The sequence below is a fragment of the Hippopotamus amphibius genome, chromosome 2 (assembly GCF_030028045.1).
Source record: "Hippopotamus amphibius kiboko isolate mHipAmp2 chromosome 2, mHipAmp2.hap2, whole genome shotgun sequence".
NCBI classification, from domain to species: domain Eukaryota; kingdom Metazoa; phylum Chordata; class Mammalia; order Artiodactyla; family Hippopotamidae; genus Hippopotamus; species Hippopotamus amphibius.
This window is the reverse complement of record NC_080187.1, coordinates 162,024,532-162,044,477: the sequence shown is the minus strand read 5'-3', so window position 1 is coordinate 162,044,477 and position 19,946 is coordinate 162,024,532. Positions and strand designations below refer to the sequence as shown.

Here is a 19,946-nt window from a genome sequence, read left to right as displayed (position 1 = left end):
TGAAAATGACCAGCTGGTTAAATAAATGCAGGACTGGGGCATCTGAGAGAACGGTTCGAAATGAGGTGAGTCCTAGACACAGTGGAATATAGCACACAAATGAATATAGGTATCACAATGTATTCCGCTAAGTGAAAAAAACTGCTTAAAATTGGTGCGTATACCATGATCCCATTTTTGCTGAAGAAAATAATCTGAAAAATTATACACCAAATTTATTTCTCATATATCTATTGTTTTCTACTTTTTTGGACAATGACCATTAGTTAATTTTATATCTAGAAGAAGTAAATTTTTCATTTTACTGGGGAAAAAAGTAATACACCTCCAATAGTGACCAAATCAAAGGCTTAAATCACAACCTTAAATTTTACAGAGACTTATCCATCAACACTCTGAATAGATTTTCTCAAATTTCTCTCATAGGAAGAGTTGCTGGTTCCCAAGACAAAAATTTAACTGAGGAAAAGAATGAATAGAAAGATTATAAAGAGTTGCTCAATCATTTATATACCATTAAATTACTTTTACACTGATGTTCCTGCGTATTTCTTCTAGAGGTTTGTTTTGATATCTTTACTTAATACTACAAGTTCTCTTCAGCAGTGAGTATAAAGGCTAATGTGGAATTTGTATTTTAGGTACAATCTTTCTGCCCATTTTTCTGAAATCAAACAGCGTGCCCATATGTGTAACTCACCATATCTCCTTTGCTCTCAAGAAAATGTCTAACATTTTAAAATATTCTAACACTGGAAAAAAACAGCAAACAAATGAGAGAATGAACAATACTGCAAGAACTGCTACCTTCAAAGCTTGGTATAGGTATTAAATTTCTGCTTCTCACACGTTTCTGCATATGCTTATATATTAATAAGGACCCTGTAGCCAAAATACATGGTAAGTAAATCCAAAGTTTGGAAGACAGCAGCTTTTCCGATACCCATGCACCCTTCAGTACGTAGTCTGAGCACATGACTAAAGAATATGAGGACAGAGATCCTGAGAAACTACAAATAAAAGAGGAAAAGAATCATGTGTTTACAATGAATATTGCTCCAAAAAATGCGGTGTAGGTTATTATCTGACATGAATGCACATATATATACATTCTCTAGTTTCCCTTTTGTCCACCCTTTTATATTGTTCACAAAGATAAATCTCCCTATTTCTCATCTTCTTGGAGGCACCCTAGGGTACCAGAAAGATGGAACGTTGACAGTCTGGTGTCATTTACTCTGTGATCTCAGGCAAGTACTTAGAAAAACAAAATCTATCTGAACCTCATTTGAAAAGTAGAGAGAATAACAACAACAACAAAACCAATTGCCTTATTTAACATAAAAAAACATTTCCCATTGTTATTAGATATAAAGGATAAAAATCTTTTATGTTAATGGGCTTGGTATGTAGCAGGATGTGTTAATTTCTTTCCCTTCTGGCACTCTGTTGGAATTACAAATCAAGTGCTGTCAGAAATATAATTCATCTGAACTGGGTAAGAAGTATCCAACTGACTGAAATGTCTCCTTCACTGTCTTGGACTTAAGTTTTCTCAATCATGTTTTCGTTCTACTTGTTTCATTATGCTGTCCTGTCTCTTTGATTAAAAACATAAAAGCAAAATAAAAGTCAAATAATGCTGCTTCTTGATATATCAATGTGACAGTCTCAGCCATTACCATACATCCTCGTGTGTTAACTTTGTTGTATAAAATTACAATTACTGAAGATATGCATGGGAGTAAATGCTGCTTTTTGTATATAAGACAATCTGGCTGGGAGGTTAAAAGGCAATGTCCTGGGAGTTCCCTGGTTGCCTAGTGGTTAGGATTCTGGACTTTCACTGCCGTGGCCTGGGTTCAGCTCCTGGTTAGGGAACTGAGATCCTGCAAGCTGTGTTCCCCCCAACCCCCCACCAAAAGGCAATGTCCTATTTTAACTGAGTCTGAGAAAGGCAACATATAAGATAAATTGCATGTTTTAAGACTGACTTTCAGACTGAATAATTCAACAATTAGTTGATCAGAAATGATCCCTTCTTTGTGTTTGTCTATAAGAAAAACAAAGATAAAAGTTACTTGTTATTAAAGAATGAAGAATATTAAGTAATCAGATAATTTACTATTAAAATGTAATTATATTTTAGAATTCTCTTTTGAATATTTAAATGTGTTTTTTCCCCTTCTTTTTGGCCACATGGCTTGTAGCTTATGGGATCTTAGTTCCCCAACCAAGGATCAAACCTGTGCCCTCCGTGGTGGAAGCTCGGAGTCCTAACCACTGGACTGCTAGGGAATTCCCTTAAATGCTATTAAGTAAAACTTTCTAAGAAATTTGGTTATTGGCATATGAAATGATTGCAAATTTACCAATGGTTACAGATATGAACATATTCATGTAAAAAAGCCAGGGAATTGATCATCTCAGAGTATATGAAAAAGAAATGAAAGCAAAGAGGGGTAACTTCCCAAACAAATGAACCTAGTTAAATCCTCAGGATTTTAGATGAGAAAATAGAGGGATGGATCTCTCCTGACTCCCCAGAACCCCTACAGAGGATACCGGACCTCTGCATCCTAAAAAGGAACAGCAACTCCCCCAAAATTGAGGCTCCTATGTTTTCCATAGGAGCTCCTATGTTTTCTCTTTCTAAAGAGAATCCCTGCCATACAATGTTACTGTTACTGACAGGAGGTATCTTACTCCTCAAAGGTTTGGGCAGAAGAAGATGCAAATCACTGCTACAGAGACTCGGGTACAATAAAACATTGGTTCCTATGGTCTGTACTTATCACATGTATAAGTCCAATTCTGATTTGTAAAAAATTCCAGAAATTCAGAATACTTGAAAAAAATGTATCATTTTATTTGTACACTTAAAAAGTTGTACATAGAAACTTACAATACAGTTCCGTAAAACTGAAAGAACTGCCAGGGAAAAGGGAGGGTGTTACTTTTTATTGATTGATCATTAAGGAAGTTAGAGAAATAAAACAAAAACACAATAAAATGTTTAAAAAATTAAAGAACATTTTCCAGGTACAAATTTTATAAATACAAAACAAATTCACAAATTACTTTGAATGCTAAATAAATATCTAGTTAATAAACTCAGACTCAATACCTCCAGCCAGCACTGGTACAGCACTTCAAGGATATAAAATTGGATTCATTCATGTGTAGTGTTGAGAGAATGTGCTCATTAAACAATTCTTAGACGTACGCATTTTTTTCTAAACTGTGCTATAATGGAAGATTTATCTGCATAGATAAATCTCCCTTATTATCACACTTATAAAAAAAAGTCAATGACAAAATAAATCATAGGTGAAAAAATATTTTCTGAGATATTGGGACACATGAATGATCTCAAAATGTACAAAAACCTCTGTAAACCAGTACTGCAGCCAATACATCTATCAAACTTATTAGATACTGAACAAAATTGTAGCAAAGGAAATCTTTCCTACATTCTCCTGAGTGCTTAATATTAAAGTTGAGAATATAGTGCAGGCCACACTTCAGTGTGGTCAATCGGTTGTTATTGCTTTATACATATATGTCTGCTTTAGAGCATGATTTAATGTCCCATTTTCATGAACAATTTGTTTTCTTCAAATATATCCTTTAGAAGGACAAAATTAGATTCGTGACTTTTTTGCAGCCGGTGGTGTGCTAACTTGATCCACGTTCCCAGGTGTGACGTGGAGTCCAAGTTTTTGAGCCTGAATATGAAAAAATGCTTGAAGCCTAGTTCCAGCTTTTGCTTCACTTGTGTTACGAGGGTTGTACTCAAAGCAGTTCGAAAACATTAACTCAATATCATCGATAAACTCAGCTAGAATGAAAAAACCAAATGAGATTAGAATGAAAGTAAATTATAAATACAATCTTTGTATCATATCTGCAAATGTCATTAAGAAAATGGAAGTTCACTTTTTTCTTTGGAAACTGAAGACTCTGAAACAAAGTGGCAGGTCTGAAGCTTAAAATTGCTTACAAATACCTTAAAAAATGTTTTATGGAAAATTATACAATTTAATTAGATGTATTTTATATAATTATAAAGAACATCTGTTAAGATCAGATTCTATAAAACATCTTTAATTCATTCAATCCCCATTCATCTTTCATTTCCATATATGCATATATAAGCATTTTAGGGATTTCTTGGGATGCCATCTACTCAATTACTTTTATACCATTTAAATAAAAAGAAAAACAGCCTCTACTTCCTTAAAGAAAAGTAATTATCACAGAAAAACATAAGTTACTCACATGCTAGTTTATATTCACATTTGTTCACTTTTTCACGAATTATATTTAAGGCAATGGGCTTTTTGATGATGTCATAATAGTCTGGGACCTGTAAAATAATTCAAATATATCTCTCCTATAGAAAATTTATTGTAGTCAAATATATGCAAATTTTGCACTTAAAAGCAACTGAATATTAACCTCTGAATACTATTATTCTATTAAAATTATATAATACATTTCAGTCATAATAATGTTGTAAAAGCTTATTTGATACCATAAAAAGTGTTAACAATGTATTGTGGAAAAATAGATGATGGGTTTGCTTGTGGGTTCTCTTCCTTTCTCTGTCTGTCTCTCTCTCTAGATACATGTATAACTATTAAAAAAATTTTTTGTAATGAGCATGACTGCATTTGTAATAAAGAATAAAATGTATGTAACAAAACTTAATTCAGCACAAAACTACTCAGGAAAAATAAGTTACAGTCCAACTGAGAGTTAATTTTTATAAGACGCTATTCAATGTTAATTAATCCTTCACATTCTGGATCTAGAAATCTCAAAGTAGAATTCTGATGATGTCACTTTTTTTCATTCAGAAACCTTCACCTGACACTGACAAATGAGGCCCTTTACAATCTAGCTGTGTCTGAGCCTAACACATCCTCTGCTCCATTTGAACTATCCATCCTTCCCACATGCTCATTTCTAGATCTTTAATTTATTGTCCCCTTCCTAAAATGTCCTTATTCCATTTCTCACTGTTGAAATTCCATCTTTCTTCAGTGACCAGGATCATACACGTTATTCCATAAAAAAAACTTCCTAATTCCTGCTATTCCCTCCCCCTGAAATGCTCAAATCAATCTCCTTTTCTTCTCTACTTCTGAAACACCATTCTAACTTGTAGTATAACTAACACTGTCCTATCTCTGCTATGGCACATCGTATCCTGCCATACCTATATATAAATAACCACAGCACCATCTCAAATCCCTTAGTTAGGTTATGCCATCTCTGTTATTTAGGAATACCCATCTTTTACATCAATGTTTCTAAAAATGTGGTCCCAGGACCAGCACCATCAGCATCACTTGGGAACCTGTCAGTAATGCACATGGTTGGGCATCATCCCAGACCTAGTGAATCAAGAACTCTGGGGTGGGGCCCAGTTAGCTGTGTTTAACAAGCCCTCCGTTGATTCTGGTGTATGTTAAAGTTTAAGAAACACTGTTTTATATAATAGAAATACCAATAATGGTACTCAGTTGAATCAACTCTATTCATATTCATTACACAGAATAAAAACAGTGAGGTTATTTCAACACACTGTCATCATTTATAACAATCAGTCACAGGACTAGAAGGGACAGAAGAGACTATACTAACTTTTTTTCAGTATAGGAACAAACTTTCCAAGTTTTGTTTTTTAAGTAGACAGTGACTAAACAAGTATTTTGACTACCTCAAAGTTGCCATGCAGACTAAATCAGATAATATACACGACGGATACATTTTATAAAGTCTAGTAATATTACCTGGATTTTAGAAACAAGTTTCAAAAAAGGCCAGCTGTCATCATGCCGTACCAATTCCACAACCAGTTGCTCAAAAGCAGACAATTCATGAACTCCTCCCTGTCGACCTGAACTCCTTCGATTAAGTGTCATAGGAGATGATTCTGAATAAATAATTAATTCATTTTAGGTGATGACAAAACAAAATATTTGATCACCATAAGATAAACAGGGCATTCAAACAGAAAATCGACACTTTATAGGCATACTATTTTCCAAATAGCTTGGGGTTCAGGATTGGGAAAGAGAGAAACACATAAGGGGATAGGAAAAGCTAAATCAGATCTTGGTGCAAAGTTATCTGATACTTCTCCCCACCCAAACCTGACAACCTGGTGACTGCATTATGTTTCATTCTTTCACCAATGAATTCCTTAATCCTGTCATGTGTTTGAATAATGCAATACAAACTGTCTAAAATTCTTCAAAGAACAGAAGTAGCATTTTTTACATTTAATTTCATTTTTTTGAAATATCAGTTTTACTACTACTACTGCTACTACTACTACTACTGACATTAAAGAAAAAAAGAGGACAGGATTAAAGAGATAAATGGGTAAAGAGACTGTTACATGGATAAATATTACAAACAATTTATATAATATAAACATACCTAATATATAAACAATTTATATAATATATATATTAAAAAAACAATTATCAGAATCAAAAAGATAGCTGATGATCACTCCCTAACAATATTACTGTTCCCAACTCTCCCCTGCCCCCAAATTCAGTATGTCAGGTGGGAACCTTATCAAATTACCCAGTGTAGCTTGTCTAGGGGATAATGAGGATGTGTGTTTTGAAGGAAGCAAAGGTGGAAAAGAATGAAATGTTATGATGTGATATACCGACGCTGTTCAAGTGTTGACCAAATCTCTCCAATAAACACAGAACACTGTTTGAAAATTCTTACAACTACCTTGCTACACTAGTAGAAATACTAGTAATGTAGTTTACCTTTATTTCCTGAATAGCTGCACCTTCCCTGAACATTGTGTGTCAGGTTAGGTTGCTCCCTAGTAACTCTATACAGTGACAGCCTTTCAAAAGTGATACAAAGTATCTCAACATTCAATCTTCCCAAATTACTCAATTTTCTTATGTAAGAATAGCTTAAATTAGACTTCTTCATACCTGTAGATTGTCTTTTCCTGCCTCTTCTTTTGGATTCGCTATCTTGGAGAGAAAGTTTTGAAGCAACATTTAGAGATCTTGACTGCTCACTTGATTTTGCGGCAATGACTCTGAAGTTAGGAAAGTTGGGACTATTTTCTGGTGTGTTATTAGCACTTTTCCTGCCTCTGCGTTTTCTACGAGGACTAAGTAGTTCCACGAATACATCTGCTTGCAGTGCGCCATGACTCTGGCGAGTAGAACGACTGGCAATTCTTAAAGATTTAGTTTCTGTGGGAGGAGCAGATTTTATCTTTCTTAGGCTTCTACCAGTAGTTCTAGAAGAAACAGCTGTTTTCGGTGTACTCTGCTGACTCCTTGAAGTATATCTTCCAGGATCTTGTCGTTGGCCACGACTTGAGAAAGAAGAGCTAAGTCTCCCTCTTGTTTTAATTGGTAATCTAACTTGTGGTCGTCCTCGTTTTGGTGGGCTATGAATAGTGTTAGAAAACAATTACTGTACAGAGCAATGACGAATGTATGATTACTTCCATCCCCCTTGTTCTACTGTTCAGACAATGAGTTCTACAATCGTAACTTCTGTGTTACGGAGACTTATCCTGTACTCAGTTCTCTAAACTCAGAATCAGCAAACTCTTCACGGAAATCTAAAATGTGCTTTCATGTATTTCTTTGTAATACAAAGAGAATGTTTAATAATTTCCTGGTAACTCCAGAACATCATCATGAAAATCAAATCCTAAGTTATGATAAACTGTAATAAAATCCTCAGGAGAACCAAATACATGGACTTAATCATGTTGAAAAACTTAAAAGGCAAATATTTTGTCTCTTTATGCCACAGGAGACTCACTTTTCATCACTATTGACACTGAGGTAACCTACAGTTTTGGCCAATGGATCCCACAAAACTAGGCCTTAAACCTACTGCTCCTCAACACGAAGCCAAGAATCTCTTTGCCATCTTGTGATTCTTACTGTAAGATACAAAACTAGAATCAACCTTTTAATTGCCTTTAAGTTGTAGACAAGGATGATACAACTCCATTAAGTCTCCTTATGTCCACTTCCCTACATAACTGAACTTCCAGTTTACTTAAAATATTTACAAGAATTTTCCAGGTTTTTTTTATCATCTTTATGTTTAACACAATACTGCCATTACAAGCTACAGGGAAAATGGCTCCTGCTAGCTGGAGCTATTGAACAACTTGTTTAAAGTAGACGGGGTAGCTCCCTCTACTCATCCTCCTCAGACTGCAGCCTTTTGTACTGCCCTTGCTTCACATTCACTTTCTTGATTCCACAAGAAGAGAGTTTAAATGTTAAAAAGAGGGGGAGTTCTTACGGACAAATAAGGGGAGATTGCCCCAGTGCTGCCACAGCAGGAATAACCAAATTCATTCATTAGGCCTGGGTGACACAGAGAGCTAAGTTGCAGAATATTGGCTATACAGTAGTATATGAGTTGTTTCTAGGTGCTGATGTGGTAGGAGTATAAAAGTACAATGTGCTTCCTGGCACTTCTCTCTCTCTCTCTCTCTCTGTAGGTTGCTAAGATCACCAACATTTGGGTATAACTCCTCGAGAAAGCAAAAGAGGCATCAGGAGCTACATTCATCTGTGTTTCATGAATATCCTCTGGACTGCTTATTTGCTGCTTTAGGCAAAAAATAAAATAATATCAACCTTGATGCGGCTCTGAATTCACATTCTATCCAAGCTTAAACTCATACTTGATTTTATGATCTGGCTAAGTTCACACAGGGACTATACTCCCTTGAGAATAATTTCATATGTTGATAATACATAAAAAGCAAGGGGAACTTTTATGAGGTTATATTGCACACTAGTTTTCTTAAAAAAATTATGGGCCCCATGGGCTTCTTAGGTCGCGCAGTGGTTGAGAATCTGCCTGCCAACGCAGGGGACATGGATTCGATCTCTGCCCCAGGAAGATCCCACATGCCGCGGAGCAACTAAGCCCGTGAGCCACAACTATTGAGCCTGCGTTTTAGAGCCCGTGAGCCACAACTATTGAGCCCATGTGCTGCAACTACTGAAGGCCACGTGCCTAGAGCCCATGCTCCGCAACAAGAGAAGCCACGGCAATGAGGAGCCTGCGCACCACAACAAAGAGTAGCCCTCACTTACCGCAACTAAAAGAAAGCCCACGCACAGCAAAAAAGACCCAACACAGCCAATTAAATAAATAAATAAATAAATAATGGGCCCCAACCATTCCTTTGTATTTGAAAAGTCAAGAGACTGTCTAGTTAAGACTTACGAACTCTCATTTTATTTCATGTTGGGACTTACCTGACTTCTTCCTCTTCTTGAGAATCATCTCCATCTTGTTCTATCTCATACTCCTCCTCCTCACTTTGACCCTCTTCATCACCATCATCAACTTCATCATCCTCACCTTCCATACTACCTTCCATCTCGTCATCACTTTCCAAGGATGGTCTCTGTCTAGAGGAGAGTCTTCTAGAACGCTGCTTTGGCCGACACTCTGGACAAAACCAATCTCCTTCAGGCACTGTCTGATAAATCATATAGATGATCATTAATTATCTGTCACTCAAAATCTCAATGTCTCAATTCTAATCTGAGAAGTAAAAGAAGTAAAAAATACCTTGAGCTTTGGTCGAACACAGTAGGTATGATGACCCCTATCACAACCATCACAAAGTACCATGTTTTCAGCATCACCCTTCTTTCGGCATATCTTGCAACGGGCGTTCAGTATAGATTTAGACCATATCACACTGCGATCCAAGGTGGAGAGATGAAGAAAGACTTGGGATAGACTGGCAGAAGAAAGGAGAGACTCTCTCCAACGGTCCAGGACTGTTTTATAAGAACGCCCACTGTCACTGGCATCTTAAATGAAAAGGGAAAGTGATTAAACTTCCTAGGCAAATCCTAGACGTCTCCTAGAACTATTTTCCTGGTAGTGTTAGAATTTACAGTTCTTCTGTAAATAGGTTAGAATTTACAGTTCTTCTCTCCTAATACTTCACAAAAAGATCATGTTGATATTAAAAACAAAAACTTCATGTTAAAGAAAATTTGCTGAGCCACATCTTGTTTATGCTGTAAGGAATTACTTAAATCTATAAACCAAATTCTTGGGGATTTCAATAGTTAGAGAAAAATAACTCGGGCAATGTGTTCTTAATCTAGTAATCTAGTTCTTTGTATCAAAACCTGATCTCATTTAGAAAGCTGGTTATACACGATTACAAGTCAGCTACTATTCATGTGAATCAAGAACGTTACTGCCTCATTTTCAGATAAAAGATGGACTGCTAAGTTAAGTATAAATCATATTTGAGATTTCCTTTGGGGCTAATGAAAATGTTCTAAAATTAGATAGTGATGAATAACTGTACAATTGCGAATATACTAAAAACCACTGAATTGTACAATTTAAAAGGGTGAAATTTATATATGTGAAATATCTCAATAAAGCTGTTATTAAAAACACCAATTATGCATACATGCCAACTATACTGTCTTCTATATCTAAGAAAATATTACTTTTAAAATAAGGTAAATTTAAAAAAAGTTTATACCCCCTTAAAAAGAACTTCCAGCACCAATTTTTATACACACATTTGAATCTATTAAGAATCATTTAATTGGATGCCATTAATCTAGCTAGTCTATCATTTTACATTGGCATGTGATATCCACCTTCATTTGATCTTCAATACTGCAACTATCTTGGTTTTCCTAAGACATTATACTTAATTATAAAGGGCCTACCATATTGTGTTAAAATTCTGCAAGATATATAAGACTCTACACACAGTTTGGTCCTATCATGCCATATTTTCTACTATTATCCTCGAATAAAACCTCATGGGTGCAATAATTAAGAGAATGTAAGCAATGGAGTCAGTCTGCCTTGAGGTGAGTACTAGCTCCCCAATGTGAGCCTGGGCAAGTTACTTAACCCCTCATGCCTCAGGTGCCTCAGCAATAATATGTGGCTAATTTATACCTCTGAGAGCTGTTGGGAAGATTAAATGAGATAATGCACAGGAGACATGTAAACTGTCATGAGGTAAAAGCTATTGTTGCTATCATTATTCCTCCACCATATTGTTCCTCCAATATGCAGCACCTTAGAAGATATGAAACAAATCTATTCTATTGTCCCTGCCCTTAAGAAAATTTTAATATAGCTAGGAGGGTGAAGATACACACAATGAGTTGAAGTCATAAAACAAGAGACCTGCCAAACACTAGTGGATCTTGAACTTTTGTTTGACTGTTGGGCAGGGAGGGAGAGACAGGACATGAAATCTAGGGCCCACTCAATGTGGTGAGTCCTCTCTTAAAAGTTAGGACCCCAAAAAGCTACACCTGTAAGCGTCAGCGTGGAAACAGGGACCACAAAGTATAAAAGTGGTCCAGGGTTGGTTGTAATCTCAAATAAATGGCAGAAACAAGGGCAAATCTTTGCAAACTCTCTCTGAAGAAATTTCCACAGATTAGGTTCTGAGGAATGAGCGTTAAGAGTCAAACCCCACAAGGCACATGTGGAAACAAAACACTATAAGCGAGAGCTTGCAGAATTTGACCCATAAAGACATAAGACACAGCTTTAGACACAATACAAAATAACTATGTTTAATATGCCTTAAGAAATAAACATTTGAAAGTATGAGTAAATGATCAACCTGTTTGAAAAAGCATCTGGACCTCTAAAAATAATTGAGATTTATAATTCAATGAGAGAGGGAAAAAATGGACTCTTTAGACAAAGCTAAAGACAAATATTAGCAAAGAGTGATATAAATTCAATAATACAGTCCGTTTGATTTATTTCCACCCTCTCATTTTGAGCTTTCTATTTATCTTGATTTTCTAATATAAGCCTTCATAAAAAGTTCCGGTCTGAGTGGGACCTCCAAGGAAGAAGGCAACGAGAATTGCGAGTTCAAAGATCTTGAAGAAATCTTTCTGGATAAAAGAGAGCGCATTCTTACTGGTAATGGCACAAAATAAGGTTGCAAAGGCCAATGTGGAAGAATGGAAGAAAAATTATGAAGAACCTTTGGAACCTTGAAAGTCAGCTTGAATGGTTCTTAACTCAAACACTATGGGTTTTGATCAAAGAGGTGCTTTAAGAAAATTAAACCACTGGTAGCTCAAGGACTAATTTTTATTCCACCTAATCCTATCCATTTTAAATATTCTAAAATAATATCACACTGGGAGATTTTATACCATTAACTGCCACTATACAGTAATCCATGTCACCATGCCATGTAGGCTTCTCTAGGAGATAAAACAGTAACATCTACTCCATAATTCTCCCTATGCTAGTAAAGGAAAAAAAACTGTGGGCTTCCTAGGTGGCGCAGTGGTTGAGAATCCGCCTGCCAATGCAGGGGACACGGGTTCGATCCCCGCTCCAGGAAGATCCCAAAAGGAAAAAAAAAAAAATTACTGTGAATAAACACTATATGTAAAATAAGTAAACATACATTCCATAGCTGCTCATTCTTTTAACTAATAATTAAGAATACTAAGGTTCAACAATGTCAATTTTTTATATACCAGCTTAAAAGAGTTTGATTAGCTGAGGTATGAAATGTAGAAAGAAAAATGTCAGGAAGACGTTATTGCCCCCAACCCCACTCTCTTCCAAAAAACCAAATTCAAGGTTTTTCTTTCAAAAGCTAAATACGTAAACCAGTATTCAGCTATAAAGAAAGTAAAATCATAATTCTTTAGAAGTACAAAATTCTTTAAAAAGTTAAAAATTTACCATCTCTCTCACTAGACTGATCTTCCTCTCTCTTTTTCTTGTCCTTTTGTTTTCTATCTCCCTTTTGATCTTTATTAATTTCTGTGTTACCTAATTTCAAATTGATACAGTTAGACAATTTTTTTCCCATAGCTTAAGGGTTTAACCATAAGCACGACTTTATATAAATGATTAAATTATCAATCTAAACAAATAATTCTCACATCTTACCTAAAATCATTAATTGAAATATGATTATGTTCCCCAAGTTAAAAAATGTGATTGATCACTAGAATAAGAGCAACATATTTGAGAAGGTGGAGCATAAATATAAATTTTATTTCTTACTTGCTTTCTCAAGAAAATGAAATAATTTCTGAAGCTAAACTGGGAAAATTCCTACTACAGTTAATTTGCTATGTTGAAAAATTATCAAGAGAATGGAGAATTTTAATATATATTCTATCTCAAACATTCACAAAGTGGAACTGCCTTTTCTTTCCTGGATTAAGGATATTTTTGATTACCTTGCTCCAAATATTTAGACTACCTTAAAAGCCTAGAGGCACCTCCATTTCCTGCTGTCTCATGCGAAACAGACCACTCAAACTCTTAAACATAAAGAGTAACAGACACCAGTTCTTCTATTAACTTTGAGGCAGCAATGGTAGATGGTAACATCCATATTACACATGACCAACATCTGACTGACCAACAATGACAACGAAAGTAAGGTAAGCTGAACTTGTCTCATTTATTTTTTAAGATCCCAAATTAAAACTGTTTCTATGTCTCAAGAGGAAATGAATGTTCTAACACTGCTGTATACAAACAAGCACAAGGAACACTATAGTTCTTTGCTTTTACATAACTTAGATGTAAGTTGCAACACAGTGTTAACTTTTTCCCTTTGTCTAAATATTTAATAAAATGTACTGATGAAAATAAAAACTCACTAAATAATTAATTTGATCCCCCCAACTTATCAATAACTTTAATTGATGGCAATTTCAGAAGTGGAAAAATCAGCAGAACTGCATTTTATCCCTCACTCTTTTTGGAATCACAGAATTAATGAGTAATAATAACATCTTACATTTACAAGAGCTCTGTGACTCACAAATAACTTTTAATTGAAGTAACTGTAAACCCACATGTATTTATAAGAAACAATACAGAGATTCCTTGTACATATAATTTGATTTGGACACAGAAAATATTAAGAAATACTGAAGATGAAATAGCAGTGATACAACAAATACAAACTTGAACAGCTCTGTGATATGCATTTTATTTCTTACAAGTCCTACTTTCGATGTGAAAAGTGAGTTCTTAAGCTCATGGTGGAATTATCAATTTATAAAAAATATAAAAATATAGATAGGCTTATTAGAACAATGAGATACTAGCCACAAATCCTTCAATTTAAAAAGAGACATTTTGGGGATATGGGGATATATGTATAAATACAGCTAATTCATTCTGTTGTACAGCAAAAACTGGCACAACAGTGTAAAGCCAGTATACTCCAATAAAGAGTTTAATAAAAGACATTTTACAAACATATTCATGTTCCAAAATTGCTCTGATACCACCATCTATTTATGAAAATTTTGTTCTTACTACTCAGCAAAGTAACATTGATGTCATTTTCAAAGAATTTTCGTCTACTCAAGTTGCTCTCTCAGTATGAGACCAAAAAGATATGGCTAAAAAAAAATGTTTCTTCTAGTACCCTACTATTGAGATATAAACTATCTCAATATGATGAATTGTAAATTAATCCAAATTTTCAGAAAGGCCACAGGGAAGTAGAGGCAGTTATGACAGGAAAATTGATTTGGAACTTAAAACATGTATTTTCCTAAAGACATAATGATTATGTTCCTAGCTTAGTCCCTAAAAGCATATTAATTTCATAATTGCTGAAACACATTTCTGATAGCATTATTTCTGTCATCTTAACCATAAATTATAGAGCATTTCCTCATCTGTGTATCCTTTAACACTTGGTATTTCTGGTTTAGCACTTCATAGACAGTGCTCAGGTGAGTGATTCACATGTTTAACTATACCCCTAACGGGGGACATTTAAGTAGCTTCTTAAATGTTCTGTTTTAAATGCCAACAACAGGGTTTGGCTAGTCACAGGATTTGGTAATCTTTCTTTGGAAGAAACATTCATAAAAGAAGAGATTGACAGAAATAAACATTCATTAAAATGAATGAATACCTAGAATAAATTTTTTTAAAGTATTAAGTATTATTAAAAAAATAAATCTCACCTGAAAGAACTTATATTTTAAAATGAAAATGCAATCTCGAAATTTTCAAATTAGTCAATCAATTTTATTATGTCAGCCAATAAAGTCCTATCAATTAAAGGGCAATTCAAAAACATTTAAAATATAACCAATATTTTGAATTAAAAACAAATACTTACCAAGTGGAGCTTTGAGAAAACGCCGTTCAATGCCCTGCTCTATTTGAAAAAGTGCCATTGCAAGATAATGAACCACGTTGCTCACTGACTGTGGTGTACTTGCATTAGTTGAGACAGTACTTGGAGATTCTGTTTTTATGCCCAAAAGTCTACAATTAAAACATTGAAGAGTTTATAGTACTTAAAAACACTACTAGGTGAAACTTGAGTCCACTTATTCATCCAAATGTTTACTTATATCTGTGTGAGAAATAGTTTCCTCAATCTCTAGGAGTTCTCATAAGCTAGTAGGAAAGGGGGATAAAAACATGCATCAAGAGCTAAGCTAACTATCAAGTCATTTAAGGACGTTACAAGAGTAAATATCGAGAGGAGGGGAGGTAGATGAGACAAGGCTTAGGGGAAAGGTTTCAGAGAGGTGATACTGTGATGGGCTTTAAGGGATAAGTATCTAAGGGAGCCTATCTCTATTTCTCGTGCTTCAACTTTTACTTATAGCTGCCTCCTAACTAACTAGTCCCTTTGCCTCCAATCTTACTCCGTTTGCAATAAATCTCCATGCTGCAGCTAAAACAATCATTTAAAAGTACAAGCTCATTCACTCAAAGCCTTTGGTATAATGTCTTGCCCCCCAGTCTCATATCCTCTCCACCTCCAGGTCTCAGGATCAGTCACTTCGTCTAGCACTTTCTTTGCTATCTTCCATCTTCTACCAACATAAGAAGCCCTCCTGTGTATTACACTGGCATTGGGTATTTACTTGTACCAGAACTCTGACCCTGTTCTATAATTATTAGCTTAATGTCCCTCCACCATTTCCTTCTAGACAATAAACTTATCTTTAAGGGCTATCCAAAATAACTCTGAAAAAGTAAAAGTATCTGTTTATAGCCAAATAGGTTCTGATTAATAGCGCAAATAATATTTTAGTCTATTACTATTTTACTGAGTTTTCCTACAGAAAAGAAAAAACGGATAGTGTAAAGCTACTTTCTGAAATTAATAAACCTTAAGTTCAAAGACTTTTAAAAAACTTGAGTAACTATCATTATCCTAACAAACTGTCTTTTGGCTGCTTTAGTACTACGTGGAGTAACAGAGAACCTGAGGTTTAGCAAAATCATCATTTCAGTGGTTACAAATATTAAAGTCCTCACAATAAGATTTTAAAACAATTTTTTGAGGAAAAAGAAAAATTTACTTAAAAAAACCCTTATAAAACAGCATGGAAAAGTGATGATTACTCTAGAAAAGTCCTTTTTGTACCTGTCTTTTACTATGACCTTTGCTTGCTCATCAATTTCCATCTCTACATCTTCATTCACAGTTTTAATTATCCCATTTTCCTTGTTTTCCTCATTTAACAGCTCATACCGTCCACTTTCTAATGCTGATCTCCAGACGTTTCGGTCTGTTACCTGTAACAAAACCCAAATTTACTAACCCTGAAAAATGGCATATACTGTTCCTAAGAAGATGAGGTTCAATGCACATGTGAAAAATTCATGAATATTCTAGAACAGGTTGTGAATCAAAGAGGGATCTAAAAATAAGGTTACTAAGTGGCCAAAATGAAATTCATATCATTCATAGATGGAAGCTTTAATACCTTACTCTCTATACAGTGAAATCATAAACAATTCTAAAACGGGTCACCTGACTAGCAAAAAAGTGACAGATGATAGTAAAGGAATGAACAGAACACACATACCAAGCATGAATTACTTACAGATTTTAAAAAGGTAACAAAGAAACCAATAAACAAACCAGACTCAGCAGAGCAGGCAGGAGCTAGTCAAGGAAGAAGAAAATATCCTTACACATTTCAACATCTCGGATGAAAATTCCATAAAACAGATATTTTTTTAAATGCCAAAAGTTAATATTAGAAAAGGTCAATTATGTTCATTAAATTCTGTTTAAGAAAGCAGATAGTCATAAAGTATATTTAAGAAAGATTCCTATCTATATATAAATGATTTGATACAGGGGAATAAAGTTAGTTTTCATAAAAAATATATCACTCCCTGGTATTTACTCAGAACACACATGCCTTGACTATATCAAATAAATTAATAAATACGACCAAAATTCTGGTAATTAGGCAAATTAAAAATGGGAACAGGTACAAACCTTGATTGCTCCTAATGTTCCTTGGTAGATTCTGTCTTCAATATCCAAAAGAAAATCTCTCAGCCTCAACTCAAGCTGCCTTTCTGCAGACATCTGAGATGGATCATATGCATTGGAAGATCTTCCCCGACTATATGTAGGTTTGCTATCAGTGTGAGGTTTGTCTGAAATAGTTGCCAAATATCTTTATTATGATTTCTCATTAAAAAATACAATTACCCACCTGACTGTATGATTGTGAGACAATGGATATAAAAAAACTTAGTAAATCCTCAAGTGCAGGAAAAAAAGGAGAAAATGTTTGTACATCATTTATCTGATAAGGGACTTGTATCCAAAATATATAAAGAACTCTTGCAACTCAATAAAAAGACAAATAATACAATTTAAAAATAAGCGAAGGACCTGAACACACTTTTCTTTCCTTTGTTTTTTTTTTGGCCACGCTGCGAGGCTTGAGGGATCTTAGTTTGCAGACCAGGGATTGAACCCAGGTCCACAGCAGTGACAGTGCTGAGTCCTAACCACTGGGCAACCAAGGAATTTCCCTGAACACACTTTTTTTAAAGAAGATATACAAATGGCCAATAAGACCATGAAAAGATGCTCAACATCATTAGCCATTCAGGAAATGCACATTAAAACTGTAATGAGATACCACTTCATACCCCTAGAATGGCTAGAATCAAAAAGTCAGATACTAACAAGTGTTGACAGGGACATGGAGAAATTTCAACCCTCAGTATAAAATGGTGAGCCACTTTAGGAAACAGTCTGGCAGTTCCTCAAATGATTAAACAGAATTACCTATGACCCAGAAATCTCACTCTTAGTTATATACCCAAGAGAAATGAAAACATATGTCAGCAAAAATTTGTACATAAATGTTCATAGCAGCATTATCCATAATAGCCAGCATTATCCATAAAAGGTGGAAACAACAGAAATGTTCATCAACTAACATATGGATAAGTAAAATGTAGTATAAAATGAACATTATTCAACAATAAAAAGGAATGAAGTACTGATACATGGTACAACCTGAATGAACCTTGAAAACATGCTAAGTGAAAGAAGCCAGTCACAAAAGACCATATGTTATGTGATACCAGTCATATTAAATATTCAGATGGGGAAATATACAGTGACAGAAAATAGATTTGTGGTTGCTTAGGTCTATGGGGGTGGCAGCTAAAGGGTACAGGATTTCTTTTTGAGATGATGAAAATGTTCTAAAATTGACCGTGTGATGGTTGCAATACCTAAGAATATACAAAAAACCCCACCGAATTGCACACTTTAAATGGGTGAATTGTACGGAGTATGAATTAAATCTCAGCTTTAAAGCTGTTAAGGAATTCTGATCAACAGTTTTTAATTCTGAAGAGAACTAAAGTAGTCATGGTAATATGACCCTAAATTTAAGAGTTCTCTACCTAGAAAATCTCATTTATACCTAAAAATGCCTTACTGCTTTCTCTTATCTGTTATCAATAGACCAACTATCAAATAGGAAATACTGCTACTGATCTGTCCTTGTAGCCCATCTCCAAAGACGTGATCACTAGTGGAACTGTCCCTAGATGCTCAGCTAAAACCTTCAGTGAGTGACCTCACTCACTATTAGATCTCAAAAACCGATGGTAACCTTAGTGCCTCAGATATTCAATCTACTGATCAAGGAATGAGATCAGCAAGAGTATGTAACTTCCCACATTGTTAGATGTTTCTCATAATCCAAATAGAACCCAGTGGAATCTAGAAAGCCTTATTTCTCTAACTGGCAAACTTTCTCTAACTCAGGAACTGAAAGCATAGTCCAAATAGATGAGAAGCTGTTTTAAATACAGCTCTAATAGTTTGAACAATGTTTAATCCTGAGCCAGAGATTACTGGGAAAGAAAAATAAAGGGAATAGGTTTCATTGAAAATTTACCTGAAAAATGAAATTTATCTTCAGAAAAACAGGCTAGCTGTGTACATATTCTGCTTTTCTCTTGCAACAAAGTTTCTTTCAAGGCACTTTCTCTATGTCCTCTAGAATTAAGAGCTTCAATAAGCTGGTCCAGCTGTTCACAGGAACTGTAAAAGCACCATCGATTTGGCTTATGCACTGGTTTTGGCAGCTGCACAGAATCATCACATGGACCTTGGTCAATGCTGGAGGTAGATTCAGACATCAAAGAATCTCCAGTTTTATGGGATACCTGAGGATCTTGAGACTGTACATTATTCTGAAATGATGAAGGTCTAGGCAACAGCATGTCTTCAGTGAGACCAGAATAATCCTCTTCAATAAACAATCCAGGAATAGAAGGGAAAATCCAATACCGCCTATACATGCGGTCGCGGCCCAAGGGGAAGATATTGGTACATGCTATGGCACTTTGGATTTTTTCTAAGAGCTCTTTTTCTTTTCGTTGGTGTTCCTGTTTTAACACTTCTTCCTCATCAGCAGTAAGAGGCTCCCTTGCTACACAGTTGACCTCTTCTTGCCTTGTAAACTCTTTAAATTCATTTTGTCCCCTTTTCCCTATAATCAAAACAAACTTTGATCACCATCACCATATTTAAATTTGCATTAGAAAAATACGATACAAGCTACCCAAGTTACTATACGTTA

General features: G+C 35.0%; 1 protein-coding gene across 1 annotated transcript in view; it reads right to left on the bottom strand.

The window, feature by feature from the left end:
* Window positions 1–2,856: 2,856 nt before the first annotated feature.
* The window catches only part of BAZ1A (bromodomain adjacent to zinc finger domain 1A), an 83,375-nt gene continuing 66,285 nt past the window's right edge, over window positions 2,857–19,946 (bottom strand). Inside the window, exons 18-27 of the mRNA XM_057720864.1 lie at window positions 19,260–19,856; window positions 17,324–17,487; window positions 16,457–16,608; window positions 15,191–15,339; window positions 9,619–9,866; window positions 9,300–9,526; window positions 6,981–7,450; window positions 5,802–5,944; window positions 4,282–4,369; window positions 2,857–3,841 (exon numbers count right to left, since the gene is read on the bottom strand). Of these exons, the coding sequence (XP_057576847.1) occupies window positions 3,645–3,841; window positions 4,282–4,369; window positions 5,802–5,944; window positions 6,981–7,450; window positions 9,300–9,526; window positions 9,619–9,866; window positions 15,191–15,339; window positions 16,457–16,608; window positions 17,324–17,487; window positions 19,260–19,856 (2,435 nt within the window). The 3' untranslated portion in view covers window positions 2,857–3,644. The remainder of the gene's footprint in view (window positions 3,842–4,281; window positions 4,370–5,801; window positions 5,945–6,980; window positions 7,451–9,299; window positions 9,527–9,618; window positions 9,867–15,190; window positions 15,340–16,456; window positions 16,609–17,323; window positions 17,488–19,259; window positions 19,857–19,946) is intronic.